At 39.2% G+C, this 14,769-nt stretch overlaps 1 protein-coding gene across 1 annotated transcript in view; it reads right to left on the reverse strand.

Annotated features, from left to right (window-relative positions):
* Positions 1-1,417: 1,417 nt before the first annotated feature.
* The window catches only part of LOC127415238 (procollagen galactosyltransferase 2-like), a 28,596-nt gene continuing 15,244 nt past the window's right edge, over positions 1,418-14,769 (reverse strand). Inside the window, exons 2-12 of the mRNA XM_051653904.1 lie at positions 11,367-11,477; positions 10,276-10,393; positions 8,971-9,105; positions 8,547-8,751; positions 7,052-7,171; positions 6,721-6,794; positions 6,442-6,548; positions 5,382-5,514; positions 5,053-5,180; positions 4,730-4,936; positions 1,418-2,671 (exon numbers count right to left, since the gene is read on the reverse strand). Of these exons, the coding sequence (XP_051509864.1) occupies positions 2,398-2,671; positions 4,730-4,936; positions 5,053-5,180; positions 5,382-5,514; positions 6,442-6,548; positions 6,721-6,794; positions 7,052-7,171; positions 8,547-8,751; positions 8,971-9,105; positions 10,276-10,393; positions 11,367-11,477 (1,612 nt within the window). The 3' untranslated portion in view covers positions 1,418-2,397. The remainder of the gene's footprint in view (positions 2,672-4,729; positions 4,937-5,052; positions 5,181-5,381; positions 5,515-6,441; positions 6,549-6,720; positions 6,795-7,051; positions 7,172-8,546; positions 8,752-8,970; positions 9,106-10,275; positions 10,394-11,366; positions 11,478-14,769) is intronic.

The raw sequence follows: 14,769 nt of genomic DNA on the forward strand, positions 1-14,769 counted from the left end.
AAAACTTAAGACTTGCTAAAAGACACAGAGACAGAGAACGGAGTAAAACCAGAGTGAACACTGGCGTCGCATTTACAAGGTGGATGACATACACACCACCAATGATGAGATCGCTCTGGCAAATGGGAGCACCAATAACGAGATCACTGTGCAAGTTGCTAACATACCGCCACCTCCGCCCATCAACAATAGCGATCTAAAGGGGCCTGGGTAGCTCAGCGAGTACTGACGCTGACTACCACCCCTGGAGTCGCGAGTTTGAATCCAGGGTGTGCTGAGTGACTCCAGCCAGGTCTCCTAAGCAGCCAAATTGGCCTGGTTGCTAGGGAGGGTAGAGTCACATGGGGTAACCTCCTCATGGTCGCAATTAGTAGTTCTCGCTCTCAATGGGGCGCATGGTAAGTTTTGCGTGGATTGCGGAGTGTAGCTTGAGCCTCCACATGCTGGGAGTCTCCGCGGTGTCAAGCATAATGAGCCACGTGATAAGATGCATGGATTGACGGTCTCAGAAGCAGAGGCAACTGAGACTTGTCCTCTGCGACCCGGATTGAGGTGAGTAACCGCGCCACCACAAGGACCTACTAAGTAATGGGAATTGGGTATTCCAAGTTGGGGATAAAAACAAAATAAAAAAAACAAAAAACAATAGCGATCTAGCCTAGGGTGCCAAAATGGTCCTTACTCTTACTAGTTACCAGAAGAACCAATCTTCCACATGTGCTGGATCCCCCGCACTGCACATCCAGCTGCTGTTCAGTCCAGCGATGTTATCAGACGACCCGATTCCTCTGCCGGGCTTTCTGTCCGGTGTGTATATGTTATAGTGGTCTTGTTCATTACGACGTTAAATGTTTATCAGCTTTTATTTAGTATGGCCTATTTGTTCATATCAGAGAGTGTGAAAGGGCGTGATGAGTCTAAGGAGTGTTGGCAAAGTTGTTTGATAAACATACTTTATTTTTGTAATTCCGTTTTCTGCCACTATAGAGCAGAAATTAAACACTTCCCCTGTAAACATTGATCTGTTTCTTGCCAACACCTATCATATCACTTCAGAAGACATGGATTACACCACTGGAGTTTTATGGATTACTTTTATGTTGCCTTTATATTCTTTTTGAACCTTAAAAGTTCTGGCCACCATTCATTTGCATTGAATGGACCAACAGAGCTGAGAAATTCTTTTAAAACTCATTTTTTGTGTTCAGCTGAAGAAAGTCATACACATCTGGGATAGCATGAGGATGAGTAAATGATTAGAGAATTTAAATGTTTGGGTGAACTATTCCTTTAACCACCCAAGCACATCAAGAAGGCTGGCATAAAAAATTAGAGGCCAGTTTTTTTGCCAATACTAGCATCGAACAACTCCGCCCAGCTGACATCAACATAGACGTATTATATTACCAATCGGTCAGTTTTATTGACACAGCCCCACCACCAGCACCATGACATCTTCAGTGTTCAGAAAAGTTAATGAAATCTACAGTCAGAAAACAGGAACCAGCCTGCTGAGTGAACAAATGAGGGTATATCCAATGCCCTTTCGAATTATGACAAATAACATACAGCACAGTAGAACCAAACACTCAAAGTACACACGTCTCCTGGAATTTTCTGGAAGTAAGTATTGATGTCTCTGCTGGAAGACAATGTGATGTTCACCATAACACAGATATGCTTTTGCTAAATATTCGCCCAGAACAAGACAGTACATACTTAAACAGTTTGGTAAAGAGAGTACTTCAAATGTTGATTAAGTTTCCTCCAATACCTCTTAATTTCAGGCACCTAAATATAATATTGGACACATAAATGGCATTTACAAGAGATTTTATAATGTTCTTTATCATGAAGAGCATCTGACTGAACAACTGTTTGATGTTTCCTTGGTTTGAAAATAGTGAAAGGCTGCAGGATTCTTTTATTTCTTGTTCTGCCCTGAAATTATATATTTTATGTACAATATAAAACCATATAAAATCTTTTTAAATAAAAATTCCTCTGCATAAGTATTGTTCTTGCACACCCAAATGTTGTTACTCCCATAAGTCTGTCTCTGTCCAGTCCTTGCAAGGTGTTCTCATCCTTCAAGTGCTTTTAAGTTTCCACCTGGGACAGTTTGGTCCCTCAATGTCTGTGGAAGGCATGACGAAATAAATCAAGTGGAAATTTAAGGAGCTTGTGTGTTTTTGTGTCTCTTAGTGAACAGACTTTGCAAAATCAGCCAGCCAGCCAATGGTGTTTGAGCAGCCCAGCCAGCTGTCATGCTATTGGCTGATGTGTCGCCAAAGGGGCGGGGCCTGGATGATATTGAGGAGTGAGCTGAGTTAGTCAGTTGTGTAGTTTGAGAATGTCTGAGTTTGTGTTTGTTGCTGGGGTGTGTGATTTCTCTTCTCAGAGTTCATCTCGCAAGGCTCGGGATGCAGGCGGTGGTGTGTCTCCAGTGACACTGTTCTGGGCAACAGGGCATATTTGTCCCTGCTGAGTAGTTTTTTGGGCGTACTTTCTGTCCCAGTCCGTGCTGACTGCTTCATCATCCCAAATAGTGGAGGTCTCAGTGTCACTGAAGTAACCAGGCTCACCCGTATAATGTGTTGGGTACAACAGTAACGGCTCAACAGAGAAAGCACGTAGTTCCCTGGGATCAAAGTAGGACATGTATGCTGCACTGGGAGAGAAAAGGGGAGAGAGGATAAGAGGGAGGAAAAGCAATAGCGTGAGACTTTATTTCAAACAGGAATTAGGGAAAGAGTTTTAGAGAATCTGATTATTAAAATGATGAGATAATGATGCTAATTTTTGTTAGCAAAAATGTGATTCAGTAAAAAACAAAAGGTGAGGAAAACCTCTACTGTGAGTTTTCTCTTTAATTGTCATAGTGGAAAAAGAGAATCTTGCTGAGCAAGTTAATTAAAATAAGGTAAAACAGTCAGTCCAACATTCAATAGACATTTGATTTACTGTAATGGCTCAAACGTTTGAAGGTATCTCTTTTGCTCCCTTGAGTACTGAGGTTTGTTACTGTAATCTGGTAAGCACTGTAATGCTGGTATATCCCTGATTTTATCACACTAAAATCCTGTTAAAGGAATATTCCAGGTTAAACACAAGTTAAGTTCAATTGACAGCATTTGTGGCATAATGATGATTACCACAAAAATTTATATTGACTTGCCCCTCATTTTCTTGGGTTACAGTGAGGCACTTACAATGGAAGTGAATGGTGCCAATCTGTAAACATTAAAATACTTAATGTTTCAAAAGTATAGCCACAAGTCATAAACAATATGCATGTTAACATGATTTTAGTGGTATAAAATCGCTAACCTTTTCTGTGTAAATTTATGTCCAGTTTTACAACATTGCTGCCATTTGTAATGTCAACAAACCATAAAATGACTAAAAATTATTCAAACAACTTTAGAGCTGAAATAATACATGAGTTTTAACAGAAGAATTAATGTAAGTGCATTTTCAAAATTATTAGCTTCACATTTCTGCCTTGAAACCTTCCGAAAATTGGCCCCATTCACTTCAATTGTAAGTGCCTCACTGTAACTCAGATTTTTTTTTTTTTTTTAAAGATAAGGAGGGATGAGTCGAAATGACTTTTTGTGGTAATCAACATTATGCCACAAATACTGTCAACTGAGCTTAAACCTGGAACATTACTTTAAAAATGTACAATGGCGCTACATACATGCAGTGAGTTATATGAGTTATTGTGTATTGTCTATGTAGTCTAGCAAAACTCAAAATTATTTATGCTGAGGGCATACAATACCTCTGTCTCATGAACATATACATGCATACCAAAGCAATCTGTTTATTCAGCATACACTGAAACACACATTTCAATTGGCATCAACAATACCGCAAAGACAATCACTCACGTACCCACTCAATCTCAATCTCTCTCTCTCTCTCTCTCTCTCTCTCTCTCTCTCCAAACACACAGTAAGTGGAGTATATTTAAAAAGTAATCCATCTGTTTTAAACCAATGACCCTTCCCCCAAAACTAAGAGAGCTATCAATGGGAATGTTGTCCCTCGAATGCTGACAACATGAAGAATTGACCCTTCCCAAAATTCCTCAAAGAAAGAGAAAGAGCAAGAGACAGGGGAACCCAGAGAATCAAACAACAAGGCAGGAGGACCGCAGGGTACTGAGGGTGTTAGGAGAGAGAGAAAAGGGCCAGCGAAGGTGAAATATGCTGGGGGCACAGCCAGTGCTGTGCAGGATTCCCACTAGAGGAAATTAGGTAGAAAGGCAGCCATTGTGTGACCCAGCAGGGACACCATAATTATTTTCCCCCTCTGAACAATCTAGCACTTTCTATGTTGGCCTCACTCAGCAGTACAGGAGTGAGAGTGTCTATGTGTATAAGTACACTCAGTATCAATGTATCAATAACTGTGTTTACCACCTGTTGCATAGAAGTAAAGCAGATACTATAGGTAGATGTGGGTTTATGACTGACTACCCAGTTGAAAGACCAGCTTATGTTGCATTATAGGTGCTAGTCCCCCAGCATGGGATGCTGGTGTGCTGGTGTCTACACCAGGCTTTTAAACTAGCTTATCCAGCTTCGTCAGAAAGACCATGTTGGTCAACCAGCTTCACCAGGTAGGTTTTGCTGGTGAAAAGCATGGCTATGCAGACATTCACACCTTCAACCAACAATCCATCCATCTACACAACCCATCCATCCATCATCATGCTTACTTTGGGTGTTTGTTGAACATGATTGGCAGGAACTCATCCACAGGGAGCATCTTGCCAAGCGGCTGAGCAGCGAGGAGTTTCTTGGCCCCCTGCAGTGAAAGAGCGTAACCTAGAGTCCAGTATGAGTAATCAGCTTCTACCAGGTTATTCACACCTTCTACGGACACCTCTGGCTGGGCCACCTGCATTCGCTTACGACCCACATATCTACAGAGAGAAAGAGAGATGTAGAAAAAGGCAGTAAGAGAGAAAATCAATTACTTTGTTAGCAGTGAAAAGGTCTTATTCTGTGCTTTTTTATAGCTAGTGTTATTCTTACGTACATGAGGTCCCAGTCCAGCTGAGCTCTTTTAACATCCTCCATGATGATCTGCAACCTTCTCTTAAACCGAGGCTCAAACCTCACGTCATCCTCCAAAAGCAGCACACACTGTAGACCCCTCTCCACCACCTAAGACACACACACACACCTTTTACCACCTTTAAACTATCGGTATTTTATCAAAAAAGGTTATGTAAAACACTAACTAAAAGAGAAAAGCTTTACAGAGGTCATTAGGGGTCAGACATAATAGAGTCAATGTTATTCTAGTGTGTTTGGGAGTCTATGCATATCCTATATATATTTGTTTAAATGTGAGTGTGTCTGTACCTGTTTCCAGATTAAGTGGTGGCTGAGGAAGCAGCCAATCTCTCCACGTGTCAGCACCCTTTTGGAGTACGGATCCATATACCCCGGTAACATTTCTATACCTAGAGCTTGCAGCTGAGATGTATTCAGAGCCCTGAGAGGAAAATAAAACAGAACAAGTTTTGAAGCGTGTTCTCTCATTGAACAAGCATTGGCTTGCTGAGAGAAAATAAAAAATATAAATAAGACCAGCAACCAGTTGCAAAAACTTGTTAACATAATCCGTAATACATGGTTCCCTTAAGGCCCCGGAATGTGTGTGTTAGCACATTAGCGTCATGAATTCAGAATGTAAACAAAACTAATTGCGTATTTTCTACTGCATATACTGTATATTACTTTAAATCATCATCAAGTGGTTAAAAAGGCAAATTTTACTCATAGAATGAGGCATGAAGTCATTGATAACACATTTTAAAGTCACATGAAATGAGGTCTAACTGAGTGTCCTCATATTTAGAAGTAATTGTAAATGCCTCCCACAGCAGTGTGGCATGTGTCTGATTGTTCGCAAACAGTATACAGTTGCTCGGCTGTTTCGACCTTTTTTTCTTTTTTTTTTACCCCTGAACGAAGAACAAAGAAAAACTTCTCCGGAAGTATATAGTGGCCTTTACAATTAAAACTAAGGATTTTTTTTTCCCCACTTAAGGTTTTTTTTTGCAGCTGGGCACAGATCAACAAAGTTAGAAATGCTTTACCTTAACCATAGTTCTGCTACATTTTGAAAAACACAACTCACAAAGCTCAGTTAGCACTGACTACTGCTCTGCTGAAAAGACCAGCATGAATTCACATGCTGATCCATGTTGGTTTATGCTGGTTACTGCTGGTTTGGTGCTGTTCTAGCTTGTCAACCAGCATAGTGATGCTGTTCACCAGCAAAACTTGTGTTGTAATGCTGGTTAATCACACTGTTCTTTCTGGTCTAGACCAATGATATCTTGATGGTTGAGGTAGTTCACAACCAGCACACTAGTATTATTGGGTGGTACCAATTAACATCCTTTTGATAACCTACTTCCCATCTACAGCATCAAGCACAGACACCTCAAGTCTCAGCACTTCCAGGGTGTTCAACATTCGCTCCCTCCGGTCTAACCTCCGTTTTAGGTTAATCAGAAAGATCTGAGGGGGAAAAAGAATGAGAGTGTTGGGTAGAAGAAGGAAACAGAGGAACCAGGACAGAAAGAAACAGAGGGAGAATGTCACTTTAAATCAGCAGAATTTCTCTGCAGACTAACTATCTTTATGAGTGTTCATTCGAGCAAGACATTCCAGAAATTCTGCTCTCTCTCACCTCGTCAAAGCCCATCTTGTCCTGGGGTTTAGGTGGAGCGAAGATGAACTCTGAGGGTTTTACATTATGATCAACTGAAAAGAAAGAAAGGACAGGCATTTTCTTCACATTAAATGCATATATGGGTGAAGTTATTTTTTACATTCGTCATACATTTATATATCGCGCACGACAGAATTTATGATGATGTTATTATGTGCTTCACTATGGATGTGTGTGTGTGTGTGTGTGCGTGTGTACAAGTGGACATGAGTTTCCTCATGCTTGTAGACATGTATGAGTGCATGCATGCTTAATGTGTGAATAGGTGTGTATGAGGGATAATACTCACTGCTGGCTTCAGTGATAGTGTGTGTGAAACTCTCCTCCTCATCGTCCACACTTTGCTGGGCTTTCAGAGGTACAGGCAGGAAACCATAGTGCTCTTTGTTACACACGTACATCTGCACACCTATACACAAAAACAACAGCATCAATTGAAATGTACTAATACATACTGTACGCTTGACAGATCTGGACACAAGAGGTATGTGTTTTTAAAGGGATAGTTCACCCAAAAATTAAAATTCTGTCATTATTTACTCACTTTTATTCCATCCCAGATGTGTATGACTTTCTTCTGCTGAACACAAACAACGATTTTTAGAGGAATATTTCAGCTTTGCAGGTAAATGGTGATCAGAACTTTGAAGCTCCAAAAATCACATAAAGGCAGTATAAAATTAATCCATTTGACTCCAATTGTTTAATATATGTCTTCTGAAGCGATGCAATCACTGGGTTGAGAAACAGCTCAATATTTACGTTTTTTTTACTATAAATCTCCACTTTCACTTTTTGCATGTGAAAAAAATTGAAAGTAAAAGTGAAAGTGGAGATTTATAGTTAAAATGGACTTAAATATTGATCTGTTTCTCTCCCACACCTATCATATCGCTTCTGAAGACATAGATTTAACCACTGGAGTCTTATGGATTACTTTTATACTGCCTTTGAGTGTTCTTTGAAGCTTGAAAGTTCTGGTCACCATTTACTTGCACTGTATGGACCAACAGAGCTGAGATATTCTTCTAAAAATCTTTGTTTGTGTTTAGCAGAAGAAGAAAGTCATACACATCTGGGACTAGAACTATCCTTTTAGGTGTGTTTGTGTGGATGTGTGCATTCAGATTTACGGGTCTCTGTCTATGGGTGTGTTTGTAATCATGATTTGTCGACTTTGTTTTAGTTGTGTGTGTGTGTGTGTGTGTGTTCTCTGTCTTAACTGAAACTTCACTGCATGCTCTCACACATTATTTCCTCAATGGAATATCCACAAACACCCATTAAAAGGAGCCCATTAAAGCGGCCAGCTGGAGCTGGTTATATTAACCACAAGATTATCCAACATAAAAGCAGCAACACAAACACACAGATGCACACACCCTCCTCACCACCAAATACTGCACTAAAGCAGGACAGTTGGAGGTGGTGTAAATGATGTGTTATATTCTGACCTGTGTCTTTTCTGGGTTCCAGAAACAGTAGACCTGCCAACTTAACTGTATTCATCTGTTCATTATGAAAACCAAATTGCCATCACAATATTATAAACCTGTTGAAAAGACCAGCATGGCTGGTCTCCAGAATATGCTGTGATTTGGATGCTCATACTTGTTACTTGTACAACGTTACTTGTCAAGCTTTTTTATTTTTTTCATAGGCTAGAAATATGGACATGTTTGACATCTGTAAACAAAAAAGAAGGTCTGGTTAAAAAAGCAGATATATCCTGATGGATTCCCCTTGCAGTCCACCCATAAAGAAACCCTCTACAGATCTCTCACCAGCTTGTCGAGCTGAGAATGCAAAGACCATGATATCGTCGAAAGCCCAGCTGTAGTCAGGATGAGGTGGGTAGAAGGCCAGATCATGTGTGCCGCTACGTCTTAGATCCAGCAGGAAGGTGGAATGCACCATGGGCACTGAAAAACATCCCAAACGCTTCCACTCACGGATAGGCTGGTAGTCTGGGGTACGCTTGTAATAACCCTGAGAAGAAGGAAGATAGTGTGTGCTTGTAATGTCTAAAGAATTTAATCCTCTGTTTTCAACAAATTGTGGGTTGGGCATTCTACACATCGTGATACTTCAGGGCTTACAAGTAATGTAGCCTGTACCGGCAGAGTTGCAACAGTATGATGGGTAGTTAAGTCTAAAAATATATAGGATTACACCTGACGGATCATTGGCTGTAAAGGTAAACTGTACCTGAGGAGTGATGCCACACCAGAAGTTTGAGTAGAGGGATCGTGAATCCAACATGGGTGCCACCAGTGTCAAATTCTCTGCTATCAATAGATCCAACACCCGTGGGTTAGTTAGGAGGTTATCACTGTCAACAAACTGAGAGAGAGAAAGAAAAGAGACAGCTTTAGCTTTACTTTAAATCTTGCATTCATACAAAATTCATACATACTAAATCTAAAAAATAAAAAAAAACATATATAAAAAAATTAAAGGGACAGTTCACCCAAAAATTTAAATTCTGTAATCACTGACTCCCAAATTGTCCTCTGTTGGACACAAAAAGAGATTAATCACCCTTCATTAGCCGCGTGTCCAATATTGGGCCAAATGAGGGGGTGTTATAGTGCGTACCAGGGCCAGTTGCATTCCCACTGTCACTTCCGGGGAGTCATTGTGCCTCTGGGCTTCCTCTGGACCAACAGCCAAACACCTTTGGCCAGTCGATTAGCCTTAGGTCAACTGAGGAATGGGGATTGGTCAATGTCAAAGGCAGAGTTTTACTGAGTCCGGTCTCGCTTTCCACCAAGCAAAGACCAAAATAAGCAAGCAAACAGCAGCTTCAGTCTCCACCATGTACATTTCGAGCGATAGCTAATCTCCAGAGTCTGATACCTCAACTTGAGCTTCCCTCTTGCTTGTGAAATGGGTGGGGTGTATGACATAGGCACCAGGGCGGCATAATAAGGGTGGGTTTTAGGGCAACGCTGAGGGGCTATTGGCCTGATAGTGGGAATGCAGATCGATTTTGGTCTCGCAACTTGAGGTCCGAGGCTATTGGCCCCAGCTGACCAACTGGTAGCGCTGGCTCGCACTGGCCCGATACTGAAAACAGCTTTTGTCATTGTATTGAAAAATGAAATGAAAATGCAATAAAAGTGAATGGTGACTGAGGCTAGCATTCTGCCTAACATCTCCTTATGTGTTCCATGGTGGAAAGAAAGATATAGGGTTTAGGAACAACATGAAGGTGAGTAAATGATGACAGAATTTGCATACTATTATATGTTGAAACACACTTACTGTATTACTTCTTGTGGTATTTAAATATAGGTGTAACAGTTGCAGCATAAATAAATCTCAACTTTAAAACAAACCAAGTTTGTTGTGTTCCTGTAGCTTAATTAGTACATCATGTTGTTAAGGTCATGGGTTCGATTCCAAAGGAATGCATGTAATGATAACATTTAAAGTTTGAATTTACTGTAAGTTGCTTGGAGTAAACTTTTCTGGCAAAAGAATAATAGAAAAAAATCATTATGATCTCACCAGTATATAATCAGCCCAGCGTTCTCGTGCAGCCTTCAGTGCTGCCTGTCTGAGCTTCATCAGATGGTTGAACCGAGACGGGGCCCAGTGCTTCGGCCCCCACTCATCTGTGTATGACCTTACACCAGAATAGAGACATACACACTTTAAAGGGATAGTTCACCCAAAAGTGAAAATTCTCTCATCATTTATTCACCCTCATGCCATCCCAGATATGTATGACTTTCTTTCTTCTACAGAACACAAACAAAGAGAAGAGAATATCTCAGCTCTGAAGGTCCATACAATGCAAGTGAATGGTGACCAGACCTTTCAAGCCTTATAAAGGCAGCATAAAAGTAATCCATATGAATTCTATTTCTTCTGAAGCAATGCAATCACTTTGGGTGAGAAACAGATCAATATTTAAATACTTTTTGACTATAAATCTCCACTTTCACTTTCAGAATGTGGAAGAGAAAGTGGAGATTTATAGTTAAAAAGGACTTAAACATTTATCTGTTTCTTACCCACACCTATTATATTACTTCTGAAGACATGGATTAAACAACTGGAGTCTTATGGATTATTTTTATGCTGCCTTTATGTGATTTTTGGAGCTTGAAAGGTCTGGTAACCATGTACTGAAATATTCTTCTAAAAATCTTTGTTTGTGTTCTGCAGAGAAAAGAAAGTCATACACATATGGGATGGAATTAGGGTGAGTAAATAATGAGATAATTTGTATTTTTAATTGAACTATCCCTTTAAGATATCTCTCTAATTAATCTGCCATTACAGGTTGTAGAAATAAAGCAAGACCTATATGGTAGAATCTTTGGGGAAACCAGTGAAAACCATTATTTTTTTACAATTTCGTTAGGTGATACCAGTGTTGCAAAAATTACACACTTCATCTGTAAGAAATATAAATGATGAGATTTGGAGCTTGGGTTCATGTGAAGGCAATTAAAGTCTGTTTACAAGACAGAAACTCAATTCAGCACTAGAGGCATTTTCAAGGAGTAAAAATCCAACATTTATTTTGTTTAAGACTAGCCTTAATGCTAATTGACTTTGAAAACATCTGCTTTGGAAGAAGATCAACCAACCTTGGTTCCTCCATAGGCCTCCACTCCACATAGTGGTATCTGCTCTGCCTGTTCTTCAGCCATTCTCTCAGCACGGCAGTGGTGTTGTCCACATTGTGATCTGTTGCAGCCCTTCAACCCATGACAAATGAGAATTGTAACTTATTTTTAACGTAAACACAACAATCTCCAACAACAGCTGCACAGCAGGAGCACTGCGGCCCTTCAAGCCAGGGTAACACTCCCCAACATTGTGTTTTGAGTTTTTCTGTCTGAGAGAGCCAGATAAGACTTTTTATATTCACATGAAAATGTCAAAAGTGGAACTGGATGATGCTAGTAAACAGCTAGCTCTGTATTCCCAGGCTGATAAATTCCTCAAGGGTGGTTATGGGCTTGCAAGAAAGTGAGGCACTTAACAACAGCTTGCTAACTGTGAGAGGTACAAAGATGTATTGTCTAATATTACCATTAGTATCTCAAGAGCCTTTTTAAAAGTACTAATTGCTAAACTTTTAAACAGAAAGAAACAGTAGTTATGGGGAAACTATTCCTTCTAAGTATGCAAATCTAGACTTCATAAGTACCATTTTTTACCATGCCTTCTTTTCTATGCGACAGTCTCAATGTGACAACAACACTTATGCACAACTGCATAACTAATCCATGTTTTGACTATAAAAATGGTAAATATGCTGTGACATAACAGTGTTATTTTCCAAGCATGACACTGTGGTTTGTGGAGATCACATGTAAATACTGACACAAACACTCACACACACAGTGTCCTCAGTGAGTCAGGGCTGTTTGGCTGTACCAGTGGAAACCTCCACAGCAGAAGGACTCTGCAGTAAAGCAGCCTGGGAAAGCACCAACAAACAAATATCGACATCAACTCAGTCCACACATTCACACACACCCTGCACATTTCCTCCCCCCACCTTTACCAGAAATAAAATCCAGTTAGTGTGTATACTCATATTTACACAGTAACACACAACATTGCAGTTAAGGGAAGCAAGCAGTGCCAGAGCAACTGGACAAACTGTCTACTGGATCCGTCTCACCTAGTAGTCAATTACTGAAAGGCCAACTGAAAGAAAAATTTAGGAAAAATCACATTTTTATTCAGTACCTTTGTTTTGTTTCCCAGTAAAATCGTGTGAATGGCCTTTTCACAATATGAATTAACCTGACATGGAAAAGTACATAAGATTTTAAGACTCATTGTTGCACTTAAGCATAGGCTTTACTAAATTTACACACATTTGTGCTTAAAAAAAGCGGAGAAAAATGGAGCAAGATGAAGTTTTAATATCTTATGCAATGTTGTTTCACAAGTGAATTTATTTTGTTTTTAGGATGTTTAGATATTTTTATTGGAAAACAAGACATTAAGGACATTTTGTTTTCAGTGGGAAAGTTTTTTCCCCACCTTCTTTAACCTCGTGCGACCCCGCATACACGTGTGTGTCCGTTGTATTATGGCTTCGCTATACGCAAAGCATAATTTAAATTAATTTAAACCAACTGAATACTGTTCACAACACTTTAGATTGCCATTTAAGGGTTAAAATTCTGACGCACCGAGTCAAGTGACACAACAGCATGGCACTGATTTCTGTGAAGTGCATCTATGGGTGCAGAGCCAACAAAAGTGCCTCTGGTAAGAAACCTCTTTAAGTTTTTTCATTGAAACCTGTTTGGGTGTAAAGAGTAACATATCTACTTTTGTTTGATATGCCGCTTAAAAAATTCATAAATGTTTTGCTTGTTAGCACGATAATAAAGATGATGTACACATACGTGTATTGTAGGACATTATTCTCACAAAAGTTGAAAATTAGGGACTCAACAAATCTGTGGCTTATTTTGCTTCATTTTAATATAAATGTTGTTATATATTATTTTGTTATCACTGTACAATATGGTTCACTGGCATTAGTAAATGCATTCCTATATTCACTGTGCATTTTCACATTGAGAATCAATAGGTTAATCCAAAAACTGAGGCTTTGTATGGTGTTAGGGTGAAAATAAGGTGCATTTTGAACTGTTCTGAGACCAGTGCAGACAGACAGCACACTGGAGGTTAAGTCATTCACTAAAAAGGGAGAAAGAGGACATCATATATCTTTCTATGCAATTAAGAGCATTCACTATTCAAATCCAACCAAAAGTTCAGTTTCAGGCTGCAGATGAAGTTTGGACCACTCAACAAGTTTGGCAAACATGGGACAATGGTAATCAGTATTCAGAATTTACAATGCTAAATGGTTGCCAGTGATTGGATGATGCTGGCCATTACTTTGAATCAAAATTATTTATTTAGCTTTACAGAACATCAGCTGTAATGTCTGTAACATAAAATAATAATAATAAATAAATAAACATGAGTAACCAACACCTCTGGAAACATAACCAATAATTTTATGAAAACAAATTAAAATTAAATTAAATATGACTATCTTTAGCTTGGTATTCTTTAAAATTTTACAACTTTGTCCTGCTGTCCACATGTGAGGACATCAATTTTTAGGAAAAGTATTTGCTCTCGAAATTAATTATTTATTTATTTTTGCTTGTTTATTAAATGCTATTAGTTACAAATCATAAAGGGAAATGGAAAATGCACAAAGCAGTCACACTAAGGTCTCAGGAAGGTAAAATACACACTCATAAAATCTACAGTGAATAATACTAGTTTAAACCTGCAAATAAATAGCCACCAACACATTTTCAGACAACAAATAACAGTGAACACAAAAGTTTATATGTACGTTATTACACACTCTTCATCTAAAATAGCAAGTAAGAGACCAGCTATTGAATCTCACGACTGCTATTTTGTCACTCAAACAAACAAACACAGACACACAATTATTCAGTGTGGTAAGAGTCAAGACAGTCTGGCTTTTAAAGGGATAGTTCACCCAAAAATTTAAATTCTGTCCTCATTTACTCACCCTCATGAGGTTCTAAATCCGTATGACTTCCATGGAAAACAAATGGAAATGTAAAGCAGACTGTTAGGGGACTGACAGCCTCAGTCACCATTCACTTTCATTCAATATTTTTTTACATATAATAAAAGAAACTCATTTTGTGTTCAACAGAAAAAAGAATGTCATAACAGGTTTGGAACGACAGAGATTTTCAGAATTTTGGGTGACCTAACTTTTTAACATGATATTAGGGAAAAAAAAAAAGAGTCCAGCTACAGTGAAAACACAGGCCAAGATAATATAGGTTTTTGCCCAGTGCAAGTCTGTATGACTAAACTTTGCATAGGCACTAAGAATATGTACAGTATGTGTGCATGTATATGTGTCAAGTATGACTGTCCAAGTTTTACAAGTGTATAAGTAGAGGGAACAGACAGCATCTAGCTTGATAACAAGTTTGGTTCTTTATAGCTGGTTAG

The sequence above is a fragment of the Myxocyprinus asiaticus genome, chromosome 24 (genome assembly GCF_019703515.2).
Source record: "Myxocyprinus asiaticus isolate MX2 ecotype Aquarium Trade chromosome 24, UBuf_Myxa_2, whole genome shotgun sequence".
NCBI classification, from domain to species: domain Eukaryota; kingdom Metazoa; phylum Chordata; class Actinopteri; order Cypriniformes; family Catostomidae; genus Myxocyprinus; species Myxocyprinus asiaticus.